This window comes from Phaethon aethereus (assembly GCF_964289735.1).
Source record: "Phaethon aethereus genome assembly, chromosome: 2".
NCBI classification, from domain to species: domain Eukaryota; kingdom Metazoa; phylum Chordata; class Aves; order Phaethontiformes; family Phaethontidae; genus Phaethon; species Phaethon aethereus.
In genome coordinates, this window is record NC_138582.1 from 9,241,642 (window position 1) to 9,259,257 (window position 17,616).

Here is a 17,616-nt window from a genome sequence, read left to right on the forward strand (position 1 = left end):
CTAAGCTTTAATTAACATATGTTTTGTATTTTCTCTGCTGTGTGTTGTGCTTTACCCAAATAGTCTTATACATATTTTCACAGGTGATCACGAGCTGAATATAGCATGTGCATGTGCCTGACTTCATGTGAGCACACTCAGTGCACACTCTGGATTCCCTGCTTACATCGTTCTTCCTGGATCCAACGCTTCCCCATCTTGAAGCTTTTTAATTTTCTCCAGAATGCCAAACCAGTCTCTCACTCCTATCGGCAGCTTGTGATAGAATGAGTAACAAAAAAGAACAAGTCAGATATGACATGCAGCAAATTTAAGCCTCATTGGCTGAGGGACTTCTCAGAGTTTCAATGTACATCATTTTCTGGCTGCTGGTACTACAACGTGTAGGTATTTGGGCGCTTGCAAGAAATAAAGTCCAAGTACTTTTGTTTGGTTTTCACAGTTTTTATTCATTTTTCAAATTACAGATTCATTTGACCTATAATAATAGCTGTAGGGCTTATTTTGTGCCATATTAAACGATTTTCTTGAAAAACTACTTTCTTGAGAGGTTTACTTTACTTGTTCAGAAAGTTAACTAAAGGAAGCAACTTGTTCATCTGGTGTGACACAGTTGTATGGATGTACAACTGTGTGACAAACCCATCCAATAGCACTGTGACTTTCTATCTGCTGTAAGCCACCTTGTCTCCCAGAGGCTGGCTCTCCCGGGAGGCAAGTCCTTCTCTGGGAGCTTCCCTAGGGCTGTTTTCTGCAGACGGCTCTCCGTTACTTGCACTTCCTGAAAAGACAATATAACTAAGATTAAAATAAATGTCATATCTTTGATGCTGCAAGTTAGAAGATTTACACTTTGTCAATGACACTGAAAAGCCTTTTTATGCAGCTGTAAATGTTCAGGAAGCTATTTTTCTCAGTTTGTAGTCCATTTGCTTTAGGATAATGACACATCACCTAACGGTAATTAATTAACATGCTTCCAGCATGCTTTAAATAACTGCCACTGGAATGCATAATAGTTTGCACTCCATCTGTGCAGGACTTGTGCTCTTTTTTGTATTATCTCCTGACACTTACCTACCAGTCAGGAAATGTGGGGAACATGATTTTTTTTTTCTGTCTGGGATACATAAAGCCCCAAGCACCCAACTCTAATAAATCTCTTCTTCCTTAATCTACCTTCCGTGATTTTTAGTCTTCCATCCTGTTTCAGAAGTGCAGTTGCCTCAACAAGACCAAACTGTGCCATAAAGTGTACTGATGGTGTTTATTTAATATATCCTACCCAGAGTGCTCTCGTTGCTGCACAGATGTGCTTCATACTAAAGGAATATGTTTTCTAGTGGAGATTTCCAGAAAGAAGTTGTGAACAGAATGGGTAAAAGATGAATGCTAACCACAACATTCCTGATTTGGTCTTGATTCAAGTCTGAACTATGAGCACTGTTGCTTTCTTTGGACTCTTGTGTGGCTACAGATGGTGTTTCAGAGCCAATGGAGAAGACTTCAGCTTTGCTAGCCGTTGAATTTTCTACAGGTGGGGTCCAGTCTGGCTAACTTGCACATATAAAGTATGCCTAAATGTCTAAATTTAAGCGCAAGAGTTAGGTAGGCAAGATTTTACTTTGGAGACACTGAAGGCATCTCCTTCTCGCCAGTTGCAACACTGCTTACAGAGGCACTTATTTTAGGAGTTTAGACACCAGTTAGATGAGTAAGAGATGTAGACTGGATGCAAGATTACCTGTTCAGGGTGGAGTGAGAGGCCCCTTATAAGGGGACTCACTGATATGCAGCACAGTCCTTGCATAGGCAAGGGGAATTTTAGCCTTCAGACATATGTCTGAATATGTATAAACATTCTGGAGCTCCTGTTTTTAACTGAATTTCAAGTTGTTAACACATTCCCTGGAAAAAGCCATCCACAGCTTTTTTCCACAATGGCCACCCTTCTTGTTTCTCGTTTTGATGTTTCCCATGGAAACCATCATGATTCAGAATATGAAGCATGTCTTTGAAATGCAACCATGGGAACTCCGTTTACTAAATTCAAACCTTTTCAAGCACCATCGCTTTCATAATTCCCCAGGTAAACTGCCCCCCAAAATGCCAACATTACAAACTGGCTTCAAACAAAACTTCAACAGATTTATAGAGCATCTGCAATGAAAGAGATTCAAACTTTCCTCCGTAATTTGTAAAGGCACTGCCAGTAAATACCATGAAGAATCATTGCATCTATGAAATTACTTTTGTTAAAATATCTTCAATTATGACAACATACATTTCAGTTATATGCCAGGAACAAATGGTCTCATCATTAAATGTTGCAGTCTGACCACAAAATTAAACACCTATTTCAACTTGGACAATATTTTTACTAAATGCAATGAAAATTACAGGTAACAGTTAAGCTGGATATATAAACAACAGCTTCTAGATCCAGCAGTGACTAACCTAAAAGACATGTAACTTCAGCTGTACAAGAGATTCTAAATGTGAGAGGCATTATTCCAGAAACTGCAATTTATGAGTTTATGAGTAATTCAGTTTTTCGTTGGACTGAGACCTAGGGTCTAAGATACTGAGCCTTCAGTTATCCCTAATTTGACATTTCTAACTCAAGATATTTCACCTGACAGTAAACAAAGGATCAAGAAAAATTTTTGAAAAGAAGTTGCAGTTAGATTTTAGGATCACTGGTTTGTCCAGTTCTTCTCCATATTACTGAAATATATTGGGGTTTTTTTTGCTTATAGATCACAGATGATATATGAAGCTGGAAAGATATTGATTTGAAGGAAGTGGTGAGATGGATAAAACGGGATTCATCACAGTTGGTTGAGATTGCATCAGAGTAGACCTTCTGCAGCTTTGCACTTGGATGTGAAAACTGGATTTGTTTCATTAGCAATGCCTCTTGCCGCCACACTTGTAAGCTCCATCTACTTGGCATAAGGCCACAAACTGCAACCCACAACAACTGAGACTCAGCAGTCAGAATGAACAGTGTATCATTTCTGATAAATGAAGATTTATAATTATCGAAAGGCAGGAAATTGCTCTTTTTTCCACTATGTGTTTGATTGGGTTTAGCTGACTGACAAATAGTTCTCCCTCAGGATGGAGTGCAAGGTACACCATCCAAAAATGGCTTGCAGCATTGCTTTCTCAAATCTAGCATCCAACATCATGCCAGGATCCCATACAACAGCCTGGCAGCACTCCAGGAACACAGTCTGGAGCAGTCAGGTAACAACAGAGGTGCAGTTCTTCAGCTCCAAAGGGAGGTACAGCAAGCTACCTCTGGTGCGGGGAGGCACACCAACCAAGCACCAAAATGGTGCTTAAAGACTTAAAACAAAAGAAAGGAGATTTCTGTTCTCGTGACTGAACACATTCTACAGTGTCACTTGTCCACTCCTCCAGAATGTGATGTTTGGGAGCAGTGCAAGTGATGAATTTATACCGATGGACTGACACTGCTTTGGCATGAATTTTGGCACAACCTCCTCTCAAAAAGAAATTGAGGGTGTTTAGTCCTTCTAGCTGAACTGATGAACATTATGAATCTTTTTTCCCAAGACTTGTTATCAAGTCATCAACTTCTTGCTATCAAGACACCCACAGCAGGAATCTTTGTAAGGTACCATCCCATACCGAGGTCTGGAGCAGAAACGGGTTTGAAGTGATGCTTGTTTAAATAGAAGTCATATGAGAAGTTTCAGTATTCTGGGGTGAGATAAGATTAAAGATGACTATCAAAGCAAAGTGACAAGTCAACATTGCTATGAGATGGAATTTAGTAGAAGTGAACTGTGTAGCTGCATTACCATGGAGCTGAGGCCAAGCAAATACTGGCTTGAAGAGCAGGCAGGGTGTACTCCTGCTTGCAGAAAAATATGTTGACATGTACTTTTTAAACCTTCTCCTTGACAATCCCTACTCCATAAATCTCACACTGTGTGTCTTGTTTTCAAAAATTTGACTCATCTTTGTGAACTTATTCAGTGTGTTTTTCTCTCTCTCTCTTAATTTTTATGTTTAACATTCAAGTATTTGGTTTTGGCCACTGACAAGGGTAGGATATTGAGCTAGGCAGGCCATGGACTGATCCATACATGAATGTTATTGTGTTCTTATGCCAGTTTTCATGGTTTTAAACCTTCTCCATCTCAAAAACAACCTGTCCTTGTAGATACTTTCCCACCTTTTTTTGGATTTTCTGTAAATGCTGGGAGTAGCCTCTGTCCTTGGTGCTCCATCAACTCAACACTCATCCTGCCAGAGCTGTGACTTCAAAACAGTCTGGCGTTACGTAGCCATAATGCTGCAAGATGAAGTCCCAAAAGAACTAGAAGCTATACCCAGGACTGTTTAAACATCATAATAAAGCTTTGCAAATTATGAGTATCTCAACCAGCAGAAAGCGATCAGAGAGATCAAAATATCCCCTTGGAACTTGAAAGACACTGAGGGATACCTAGAAACTGATGAAAAGGCCTATAGCAAAATCTTGAGTCCACTTTTGAAGAAAGACCATAAGTAATCACAGAATCACAGAATCACTAAGATTGGAAAGGACCTTCAAGATCATCAAGTCCAACCATTAATCCAGTGCCACCATGTCCCCTAAACCATGTCCTGAAGCGCCACATCCACACGTTTTTTGAACACTTCCAGAGATGGCGACTCCACCACCTCCCTGGGCAGCCTGTTCCAATGCTTGACCACCCTCTCAGTGAAGAGATTTTTCCTAATATCCAATCTAAACCTCCCCTGGTGCAACTTGAGGCCATTTCCTCTTGTCCTATCACTAGTTATTTGGGAGAAGAGACCAACAACCTCGTCGCCACAACCCCCTTTCAGGTAGTTGTAGAGAGCGATAAGGTCTCCCCTCAGCCTCCTCTTCTCCAGACTAAACAACCCCAGTTCCCTCAGCCGCTCCTCATAAGACTTGTGCTCCAGACCCCTCACCAGCTTCATTGCCCTTCTTTGGACACACTCCAGCACCTCAACGTCCTTCTTGTAGCAAGGGGCCCAAAACTGAACACAGGATTCGAGGTGCAGCCTCACCAGTGCCAACTACAGGGGCACAATCACTTCCCTACTCCTGCTGGCCAAACGATTTCTGATACAGGCCAGGATGCTCTTGGCCTTCTTGGCCACCTGGACACACTGCCGGCTCATGTTCAGCCGGCTGTCAACCAGCACCCCCAGGTCCCTTTCTGCTGGGCAGCTCTCCAGCCGCTCCTCCCCGAGCCTGTAGCGTTGCATGAGGTTGTTGTGGCCGAAGTGCAGGACCCTGCACTTGGCCTTATTAAACCTCATACAGTTGACCTCTGCTCATTGATCCAGCCTGTCCAGATCCCTCTGCAGAGCCCTCCTACCCTCCAGCAGATCAACACTCCCACCCAGCTTGGTGTCATCTGCAAACTCACTGAGGGAGCACTCGACCCCCTCATCCAGATCATCTATAAAGATATTGAACAAGACCGGCCCCAGAACCGAGCCCTGGGGAACACCGCTTGTGACCGGTCACCAGCCAGATTTAATGCCATTCACCACAACTCTCTGAGCTCGGCCATCCAGCCAGTTCCTCACCCAGTGAAGACTAAACCTGTCTAAGCCACGAGCCGCCAGTTTCTCCAGGAGAATGCTGTGGGAGACGCAGTCAAAGGCTTTACTAAACTCCAGGTAGACAACATCCACAGCCTTTCCCTCATCCACTAGGCGGGTCACCTGCTCATAGAAGGAGATCAGGTTGGTCAAGCAGGAGCTGCCTTTCACGAACCCATGCTGGCTGGGCCTGATCCCTTGGTTGTCCTGCAGGTGCCCTGTGAGCACTCTCAAGACGAACTGCTGCATGATCTTCCCTGGTACGGATGTCAGGCTGACAGGCCTGTAGTTCCCAGGATCCTCCTTTCCGGCCTTTCTTGTAGATGGATGTCACATTGGCAAGCCTCCAGTCTTCTGGGACCTCCCCTGTTAACCAGGGCTGCTGATAAATGATGGAGAGTGGCTTGGCAAGCTCCTCCGCCAGCTCTCTCAGTACTCTCGGGTGGATCCCATTAGGCCCCATAGACTTGTGGGTGTCCAGGTGGCATAGCAAGTCCTTAACTGCTTCCTCCTGGATTATGGGCAGGTTATTGTGCTCTCCATCCCCATCTTCCAGCTCAAGGGTCTGAATACCCTGCAGATACCTGGGCTGGCTATTAAAGACTGAGGCAAAGAAGGCATTAATTACCTCAACCTTGTCCTCGTCCTTGGAGACAATGTTCCCCACCATATCCAGTAAGGGATGGAGATTCTCCTTGCCTCTCTTTTTGTTGTTAATATATTTGTAGAAGCATTTTTTATTATCCTTTACGACTGTGGCCAGACTGAGCTCTAGCTGGGCTTTTGCCTTTCTAATTTGAAAGATTTGTTTGACCCTGTTTGACTCTGTTTGACCTAACGAGATCCTTGTACTCTTCGTGAGTTGCCTGCCCCTTCTTCCAGAGGTGATAAACTCTCCTCTTTTCCCTGAGTCCCAGCAATGATTCAGGCTATCTCTTGAACAAAAATATTGATGCTTTGTGTTTGTATCAGAACCACGAACTTGATGGTTCTGAGACACTAGTTTTGTATGACTCAAAGATCATCCTCGGTCCATTTGAGGTGGACTGTCAGGCACAGGTAGCTTAGGTAGCTCGGTGTCCTGGAGAGTACATTTTTTTCCCAGAAATGCAACTGCCCTCCAAAGCAGAAAGGGCCTGAACTGTGTTCACAGAAGATAAGTCCTTAGGACATAAAAAACACTTGTAAGTTTGCAAGCCTCCAAGAATAATTCAAAACATCTCAGCCTGCCAAAAAGGGACGGTTTTGTTTGCTTTTCTTGAGTCTATCCACATTTATTTACAACATAGACAATCTCTACCATAGGGTAGATTTAGACTAGGTATAATGAAGAAATTTTTCACAATGAGGTGGTGAAACACTGGCACAGGTTGCCCGGAGAGGTGGTAGATGCCCCATCCCTGGAAACATTCCAGGTCAGCTTGGATGGGGCTCTGAGCAACCTGATCGAGTTGAAGATGTCCCTGCTCATGGTAGGGGATTGGACTAGATGACCTTTCAAGGTCCCTTCCAACCCAAACCATTCTATGATTCTATGATTGATTCTATGAAGGGGAGTTTTCCTACAATTTTACTAGAATAAATTGAGTGTTCAGGGCAGAGCAGCAGATTGAAATCTCAGCAGAGTTGATCTTACTGTTCTAAGCAATAAAAAAAAAATGATGGAATCTCACAGATGCATGGAAATTTATGGAGAGAAAGGAGAAATACAAGGGGCATAACCAGCACAGCTATAAAAAAAACCAAAGAAACTATCCAATGTGAAGTTAAAATATGCAGGATCCATACTGATATATATCTAAAGCCTCAGTTGCTTTACAGTGGATAGAAGTTATTGTGCTCCTCCTAAACCACATGAATCTCGACATTCTCATGTTAGGTGCTTCTGGTAGACAAAAGAGGACACTTCCAGTTTAGTCAGAGTCTACAACTGCAAACAGAGAGCAAACTGTTAGGAGATATAGCTTCATTATATCTTTTATAATCACTGTATAATTCTCTAGCTCTAACTCCAAGACAATAAAACTTTATTACAAACTGTCTGCTCTGAAATAAATTTCTTTAGTGTTGCATCAGGACAGTCTCAACCTTAGACCCTGGACAGTGCAAGATATTTCATCTATGAAAAGTATTTTTCTACACTGACATAACTATATTAACAGGACTACAGACAGAGGGAAACATTAAGCAGCGAATTTAGGTCTTATTTAACGAGAGAAAACATTCTGCTCACCTGTGGATGCTTTCAGTCTTCTCATATAATCAGACCAAAAGGAACAGTCTGCTTTTTTCAATCCTTTAAGAGTTGGCAAGGAAACAGTGAACTCCTTGTAGTTATCACCATCATCATTTGGCAGATACATAGGCCAGGGGGGCATCACCCCTGACATCCTTCTTGAGAAACTGTGAGGGTAGTTTGGATTTCTAAGGGAACAGGAGAAATGATCATTAGAATACAAAGACATGAACAGTAAAATGCAGAAGGAGATCAGCTGGGTCAAGGAAATGTATAACCAGTTCCTCTGGCCAGTAGGGTTCAAATTCAGTCCACACTGGTGAATCATTCACGGTGTCTCACCCAGCAGTAACTTCTTAGTCCAGTTCACTTTCCTAGGGAACAGGTACACAGAACCTGTATAGACACAGGCTCGTGAACACCCTCAACAAACCTTGTTCTCAAACCCAAGGGACTCTCAAAACCACGTAAAGTCACAGTTCCCACACAAGCTTTCCAGAGATACTCCTCATTCTCAAGCATGACCACAGCACAGTAAAGCTGAGGGTTATTCGCAAGGTAGTTGGGAAAGGATGCACTGTGTCTTCATGTGCTTTCCCCTTTCTTCTGGGAATAATGGAATTCTTAGCCAAAACATTTCAGAATTGGGGTCCTAGAACTAAACTCTGGAAACAATACCGAGACATTTGTAGCCCCAAATATATCTAAGTAGAATTTGCAGCTGCTGCATGGAGATAAAATTCCTATTACTTCTAGCTAAGTGTCACAGTACAAATCTTTGGTATCTGCTTGACAACTTGGCCATGACTTTCCAACAGCGTTGACCAAAGTTCCCTCTGTAGGATTACAAATTGCTAGAGGAAATGGAGGCCACTTGAGTGAGGGCAGGATCTGGACTACATTCCCTCTACTCCTTGCCCCCTTCCCAGTCATTGCAATTCTTAAATGTTACATACTTACCCGGAGTTTATAAAATTGGAGATATACTGCATAATTTTCAAGGAAAGGCTCTTTTCTTCCAGAGTAAATTGTTCTTCATACTTTGGGTAGAATGGCAGTCCAAATGCATACTGAACATCCAGTAAGAGCTCCTGACCTGAACTAAAAAAATATTTATATAAAGATAATTAAAATCATGTATTTATTTGGGGGAAAAAGGGAGCTAATTTAATTCAGGTGATAATGCAAAGTTTTAAATAATTAATGACCATTAAGTAGACTGTGGTGAGCTCTGGGGCTTCTTCAGATCGGAATATAAAAGAGCAAGCAATAACAAGGAGAATTTGCCATTAAGTTAATGTAGAGTCTTTAACATCTGTTACAAGAAAAACTGTGGAAGACAGAAGGGCATATTTTCTACATTAACCGGGCATATAAGAGAAAGTGATAGAGGGAGAAAGTCGCTTGGCTACTCCTTAAGGCTACTCCTTAAATGCATCTTAAATTTTGTACAGATTTTCACTAAAATTAAATTCAGAAAGTGCAAGCAAGTGGGGACATGGAATCTGGCAGCCATGATGGAAGGTTAATTATGGTTTATTTCACAGATTTGGAATAAAATCCTGGCCCTTCTTAACAGCAATTGGAGTTTTTTCCATTTACTTCATTGGGGCCAGCATTCTGCCCCAAATCTTTGGATAAGGAAAGACGTAACAGGAGATGTTTATGAAGATTTTTCTTAGACATAGTTTTAATGTAATTTCTCTGCTGGCTGTGTGGTTTTGGTTCATACAGTCTGTTCTGCTCAAGTTTTATATGGCAGTCAAGTCAAAACAGCTTGAGATAATCACCTAGATCAGATTTAAGAATTGTTTACTTTCATGTAATAATTAACACATATAGTAAGGAATATTTCAACACTCAGAGACAAGACTGGCCAGGCAAGACAACACTTGTAGGACCTAGCAGCAAAGGTTACGCAACGTAACATCCTCAAGTCCTGCAGAAAAACAGTGGCCAACTTCTACTAATAAAAATTATAACTAAGCTATGCTCAACACCCAGCTTTGAACCACAGCTCAGAAGGAGACATTTCTGGTATGGAGTCCAGTTGCGTTTTCTGTATCCCACATTTAGACAAAGATCTTATTGACTTGGTTAAATGCTGCACGAAGGCAGACAGCATCAGGGGACCTGGGAGAAGGAACAGATGTATGTGAGACTAGGACAAACAAATCCCAGATCCACTCAGCAAGATTCCATCTGCAGTAGCTGCAGAGGTTGTTATTGAAAGGTGGCACAACTGAAACTATTTTATCTTTGGACATGAAATGCAGCAGCATTGATATGACTCTGATACTGCCTCTAATAGAATAAGGCTTGTAGTTCAAACCATTATGGGCAGGTGGACTGAAAGCAAGATGACTCCTTTAGATTTTATGAGTGGTGGCACCAAAGCCTCTGTTTTGAAAAACAAACACACAGCCCTCTAAATGAAATACATCTTTGGTTGTATTTTCCTTAGTCTTATCATAATACCTCAGTAATACTTTGCATCTGGAAAGTGAATTATTCACAGATTATTCACCAAAAAAATGTAGAACTGAAACAAGATTAAAGCATATTTTTCTTCCCCAAATATTTATAGAAGGATTAAGCAAGATCGTAGTTTAATAATTTTGCTTTAAAAATAATTTGCTTGGCCCAATGTATTACAGCAATGTTTAGTGTCAGTATTGCAGCAAAGATACTATATACTTAAAGGAGCTATTTTCTTTCCAATAGAGAGTCACTTTTGAACAGAATAGAGGACATGAAATTAGTTAAGATGTAATGAAGGGACAAATGTACCCATGTAGGGAAGGCATAGTAAAGGTGAACTTTGGTCTAAATCTAAAACAAGTGAGCTAGGACTGAGGGTTTCCCCTCAAATGAGACTGTGTTCTCAGCCTTCATGTTTCTAGAGGTAAAACCTGTTAAGGTCACAGCCCAAGCTAAAATTCAGCAAACTCCTAAACAGAGAAATTACAGAATCACAGAATCACTAAGGTTGGAAAGGACCTTCAAGATCATCAAGTCCAACCATTAACCCAATGCCATCATGCCCGCTAAACCATGTCCTGAAGCGCCACATCCACACGTTTTTTGAACACTTCCAGAGATGGTGACTCCACCACCTCCCTGGGCAGCCTGTTCCAATGCTTGACCACTCTCTCAGTGAAGAAATTTTTCCTAATATTCAATCTAAACCTCCCAAATTATAATTTGGAATAATTATTAAACCTCCAAATTATTAGGATTGAAATTGTTTGTACAACTGTAATGGGTTTGATACAGAGACATAAAATGGTAGAAAACTCTACACTTTTATGGACTGTTTTCAATATTTCTGGTTGATGCTACCACACCCCTGCCAGCGAGTATCAGTAGTAAGAGGATGAGAAAGAAAACATAAGGCTAAGAGGGAAAAGAGGCACCTATATATCTGTGCACAGAACAGCAGTAAAGACAACTGTGAAACATCTAGATGGCAGCTAGATGGAAAATATCAGGGGAACAATTCTGCCTCCTCCCTCGAACTCTGATAATAATCCTTTACTGCCAGAAGGGAGTGCAAAATGGACAGAAACACCCAAACAAGGATTTTGGAGTCTCATAGGAGCTCTGAGCATACTCAAGGTATGGCAGGTACCTGGTACCACTAACATCACTAACACAAACACTACCTGGTATCATCAGGTAGTGATACTGTTTTCACTGGAGGAAAAGCGGAGCGAGCGAGCGAGCGGAGTGACAGATAAGCATGTATAGCTTTGCTGTTGTACCCTGCTAGCTCTGTCCAGAGGTTTTTGTTTGCTGAGCTGCTCCAAACTGCACTCCTGAAACCCATATAGGTGCCACATAGGTGACTCAACAGCATCAGCTCTAAATGGGGAAGTGCAGTGCCCACCAACTGGTGGACTTCAGAGGACAGTGTGATAAAAGGGAAGACTGCAGAGACAATGGCAAGAGGGATTTTTAAAGTGTTTTCAAGGAACGCAAACTAATAGCAGCAAACTTCCCCGACAGAAGTCTCTTTTCAAGGAACAGATCTGTTATTTTAATAACGGTGGTGAATGTAGTTATATGTAAGGATGAAATCTTGGCTTTAGTGACTTCATGGGACTAGTACTACATGCAATGGTATCACTTCAGATCTTGTATGTATACCTTTTCTTTTTAAGATGTCAACATTTTTAGAAACAGATCCACAGTTCTTCTTATGTGACAGTATGACAGACTGGTAAATTGAGCCATGGGGAAGCTAGGAGCCAGACCCTACCACTTCATTCACACTAAAGTAAGCTCCCCTTGGAGAATTATTACTTTGCTTCAGAAGGAGGCACTGCTTTAGGTCAGTTATCCAGTTTACAGAAAAACAGGTAGTAAAATCAGAAACTTTGTGACAATCATAGCCAGCAATTTAACAGCAGACCCTGAAATATCACTTGCTGGGAATTTTCATTATACAGTGCCAACCCATTTAATTGGGAAGGTATTGGTTCTGAGAAAAATTTTCCTTAAGCCTGAGATGGAGTTTCCATTTAAATATTTCCAAGTAAGAGAGAAAGGGGTTTCTTAGCCATCAGATACTCCACTGCTTTTTCTATAGAACTGTGGCTACTTTCACATACAAAAGAACAGCTTCAACAGGGAAGAGTAAAAGATGAGAATGTCAGAATTTAAAACAAAAGTACTCAGGCTACGGTTGTTTTGGATCAAATTCTTGTTCCAGATCAAACAGAGCATAGATATAAATCCAGATTTCCAACAGCTGAAGTGAATATCTTAACCACAAGCTTTTGGAACAGTAAAAAAAAACAAACCCCAAAGAACAACAACAAAAAAAAACCCCAATGCAGAAATCCTCAAAAATTTTCTTTGCAAAATGGGATGTCATTAATGGCTATCCATAATCATGGCAGTCAGGACAGAAGAAGATGAATTGGCAGACCACCGTGCTATTCTACATCAGGGCTGAATGCACAACTTAGAGCTGGGGCTGCAGAGACCTCATCACACGGTGATCCATCGTCAGTTAGGACACACATCTCATTTTGAACTTTGTCCTTGTTCTAGATCTGGCTAATTGTTTTATACTGGAAACTATTTTTATGATTAATGACTGACTGTAGCCTAACACTTCTCTCTTTTTTTTCTTTCATTTAAAAAATGTAACAATTTCAATTAATCTTGAAGCCTTTTGAGTCACAGCTTCTATTCTTAGTTGGCTTAATGCAATTTTTGGTTCTTTTTTAAAATTCCACACACAGATAGAAGCCAATGTAAATTAAGTCAAAATTCAAATGACAGCCTATACAATACCAAAATACCAAACTTCCCACTGCTATCCAATCATTTAAATTTTAAAATAACAAGATAAACATAACTCTAGCTAGAGTTCAGCCAAAGTTACCAGCAAATTACTCAGGATGAGAACGCAAGTTGAAGAAGAATACATTCATCATTAGTGAACATACCAAAGAGATATTTATTTACCAATATTTTTAGCTGCATTGCCTAGTAAATACAGATATTTTAGTCCACATGAAGCACAGATAACTATTAACAGAATAGTTGTCTAATATATATGGTCTAGAACAAGAAACTAACGTGTGGCCATGAGTTTGCTTTTATTTTTGTGCATTAAAATTTTTTACTGATACCTAGACAAGAGAACCACGCAAATGGAAATTTAAACCTACTGAAGAACCTGACACCACATCTTAAATACTCTATGGGAGTAATTTAACTGATATTTTCACTCCAAAATTCATTCTATCTCCATTCATACAAACAGTTTTAGCCAATTTTCTTCATATTCCTTTTTATACATTTTTATATACTCAACCTACTGTCCATTTTATGACACAAGCACCCCCTTTTTCACAAGAGACACTGTTTTAGCATTCTGGGTTTTTGTTTGGTTTGTTGTTTGGTTGGGTTTTTTTTACTGAATTATAAGTTTGCAACAAATACAATCTAGCAGACATATTTCTCAAGCCTCAGCCTGAAAAACCCTGACCCTCAGGTGATCTTCAGTCTTCCCCAGCTTTGTCTAGAGATGTTGGCCAAAATTTCTATTACCCTATGTGATATGAGGCCAGGCTACACAGCCCGGTAAGCTAGGCCCAGCAAAAACCAAAGCAGATAACGTTAGATTCTTAAGTCCCCAGCCCCATCACGCTGGGGACAGTAACATCATTAGTCATAAATGGTCTACTGGGCAACTCCTTCCTTCTTCAATGCCTGCACAAACCTTTCAGTTCAGCTAGAGCATTGCAAACCAGCCTCTTCAGAAGGTAAAATAGAGAGATCTGTTCATTTTATTTCAGCTACAATGGTTGTCTGAGAAATTTAGAAGAAATAGTGTACCCAAACTCATGTTAGTCACTAAACTTAGCAGATATTTGCGATCTGCGACAAATGAATCCTTTACATGTAAACTTTTATGAGCATAACTGCTTATTCCAACAGCTTTGTGAAAGGATCCATGTTAGAGATGGGATCATGGTTTTGAGTTCCTAGCTTCATATTCAAGACCCTGTTCAGTATCCCATTGGCAAGGATAGGCCTGTCACTTGGAAAAGAAAACAAAAATCCTACCCACTGTCATTTGGCTTTGGTGAGAATAGGTCATTTACATGCTGACTGGACTGAACAGCATAGGTGAAACCCAGGCTCATAGAGCTGATGATAAATCTGCTGATTTGAGTCGAGATAGGATTTCCTAACCACCATATCCCTGCAGAAGAAGATATGATTTATATATAAAATGCCACTGCCTGCATGATCTTGTGGCCCTCTTCTATGTTTATTTTCAATAAATGAATTTAAAATTAATTTTTGCAAGAAGTATTGAAAATACTAATTGTGGTTGTTAGCACACATCTACGTTCTCTTCATATTAATATCAGCAGATCTGCAGAGTGGGATCAAGTACCCTAAGCTCCTAACAGGCACCATCTCGTCAATGTCATGGTAAAGGAACAGCCTACAAACCCTGCACTTTGCCTGGACTGAAATGTTCATTTTGATAATAAGCAAAAATAATAATAAATATATATATATGTATATACATAACAGCACATCTTAGAAAAAGAAATGGTATGTGATTACAGGAAGAAAAAAAAATAATCAGAGGATAGTTGGATATTTATAGAAATGTAATGAGCCAAGGTGTGACGTTTGCAGTTCTAGGGATGCATTTGGCTCATTGTGTCTCACATTACAAAGTCCTGCCAAACAAATGGGGGAAAGCATGTGAAAAACAGATGAACGTTTTTCTTTCTTTCTTCTTTTCAGGAAAATCAGGACATATGGAAAAAGCTTAACTCCTAACAGGATTAAACTGCCAAGTTTATTCACCTTTGCACCAAAAAAGCCCTATAGATACATGTGACTTCCAAAAGTATCCTGTGTCTTTTCCACTTGGATTACTCCTAATACACGCAATGTTCTACTTTGCATTATAGCTGTGCCAATTGAAGAAAATAAAACTGAAGTAGCAGATAATAAATTCAAGAACCTGAAAGATCACATTCACTGAAAAAAAATTATAGATATTAGTGCAGGTACAAAGCACTTTTATCATCTCGACAGATTACAGAATTTTTTCAGGGAATTACCATATTAAAAACCTAGTAATAGGCATATTGACACTTGAGTGCATCTTTGGGGGACAGAAATTCATGCATTTATTCAGTACACCTACTCCTGAGCTGAATGAATGGATGAATTTCCTTAGAAAGGTGATGAGTCCATCCAAAGACCTCAGAGCACCAAGAAAGGTCTCTCTGGGTATATGGACTTTTTGCTTATCATAGAATCATAGAATAGTTTGGGTTGGAAGGGACCTTCAAAGGTCATTTAGTCCAGCCCCCTGCAGTAAGCAGGGACATCTTCAACTCGACCAGGTTGCTCAGAGCCCCGTCCAACCTGACCTTGAATGTGTACAGAGATGGGGCACCTACCACCTCTCTGGGCAACCTGTGCCAGGGTTTCAACACCCTCATTGTGAAAAATTTCTTCCTTATATCTAGTCTAAACCTACCCTCTTTTAGTTTAAAACCATTACCCCTTGTCCTGTTGCAACAGGCCCTGCTAAAACGTCTGCTAAAACGCCCCTTTAGCAGCAAAGGCTGCTCTACCCAGAGCCTTCTCTTCTCCAGGCTGAGCAATCCCAACTCTCTCAGCCTGTCCTCACAGCAGAGCTGTTCCATCCCTCTGATCATTTTGGTGGCCTCCTCTGGACCCGCTCCAACAGGTCCATGTCTTTCCTGCGCTGAGGGGTCCAGAGCTGGAGGCAGGACTCCAGGTGGGGTCTCACCGGAGTGGAGTAGAGGGGCAGAATCACCTCCCTCGACCTGCTGGCCACGCTGCTTTGGATGCAGCCTAGGATGTGGCTGGCCTTCTGGGCTACAAGCGCACATTGCCGGCTCATGTCCAGCTTTTCATCCATCAGTATCCCCAAATCCTTCTTGGCAGGGCTGCTCCCAATCCCTTCATCCTCCAGCCTGTATTGATTTCTACTATCTTCTAGGTTACATTTCATTGGAACAGCCTGTCCCAGTGCAGCACATGCAGTTCCAAAAATTGTTTTGTACTTTTCTGAGTCTTTCAGAAGAGTTTTGGTTAACTTAAAGTTGATTTCTGCTTTTTCTGAACTTTGTGCTTTACATTTGCATGGTTATGGCTAATTTTCAAGATCTGAAATATCTACCGAATGATAAAGATCCCTAAACCACTCTGTGGGAAGAAAAAATAAACTGTCTAAATCTCAAGCCTTTAGCAATACAGAAACCATCTAAAGACTTGAGAATGGCATGATGTGGTTGAATCAGTGGGAGAGTGTTTTCATAGCTTGCAGCTGGCATAATGTAATAGATAAGGCCGGAGGGATGAGAGGCAATTCCAACAAGAAGAGCAAAACAACTTTTAGGAGATCAGAGGGAGTGGAGCTTTACAGAGAAAAATTACAAGCTGTTGTCGCAGGAAGTGTCTGTAGCTACCTAAGGTGACTGTGGTGCCTGCCCAGCTACTGAGGCAACGTGCATCTTTTCGTTCTTGTTACCACCTCTCCATGGCCTTACCTGCCCTCTGTGTTTAGCTGAGTTTCTCTGAAGCCCAGAGACATAACTTTCTGTCTGCCTCCACAGCACCCAGTTCACACTGTGGCCCCCCAACCTCTGGGGTGTTTGTACTCATGGACTAACAGCTACAGTCAGGAGGAGAGACTCAGGTAGACAACAAGTGGTGGCTAGATTAAAGGACAGGGATATGATTATTACAAAATCAAAAGAGTAGAAAAATCTCCTTTAATTAAAGGGATATTAAGAACAGACAAAATTAGCACAGCATATATAATAAATAGAAAATTAAAATATTTCACATAGTTGAATGGCTTTATACACAGACGTTTATTTTTTTTTTATCAGTCAGGAGTTCTCGCGTTCAGTTACAGAAATCATAAAAGGTGTCACCGAAATCCAGCCGACTATGTGAGCATTGGCACGGAGCAGTCTTTTAACAACTCACATCAATATACACAAGAGTGCATAGTCAGGAGGTAAAGACAGCCCCAACTAAAATGACTCAAAACAGACAGCAGCTCATTAATCTTGGATTAATCTGTCCAATGCACAACAGTTAACAAAAGCTTTTGTGACAATTATTATGGTAATGTTAATGACTATAAGATGGAGCCTCATTAAGTCTCAGTTTAGACCACTTCAATGACAACAATGATGCTTTGCCATCCTGCTGCAGCTGACGATCCGGCC

The 17,616-nt window shown here is 41.0% G+C and overlaps 1 protein-coding gene across 1 annotated transcript in view; it reads right to left on the reverse strand.

The window, feature by feature from the left end:
* Positions 1-665: 665 nt before the first annotated feature.
* TG (thyroglobulin) overlaps positions 666-17,616 on the reverse strand; it is a gene marked incomplete at both ends in the record, with an annotated part of 165,338 nt that continues 148,387 nt past the window's right edge. The window contains 3 exons of the mRNA XM_082014969.1: positions 666-781; positions 7,853-8,043; positions 8,816-8,956. Of these exons, the coding sequence (XP_081871095.1) occupies positions 666-781; positions 7,853-8,043; positions 8,816-8,956 (448 nt within the window). The remainder of the gene's footprint in view (positions 782-7,852; positions 8,044-8,815; positions 8,957-17,616) is intronic.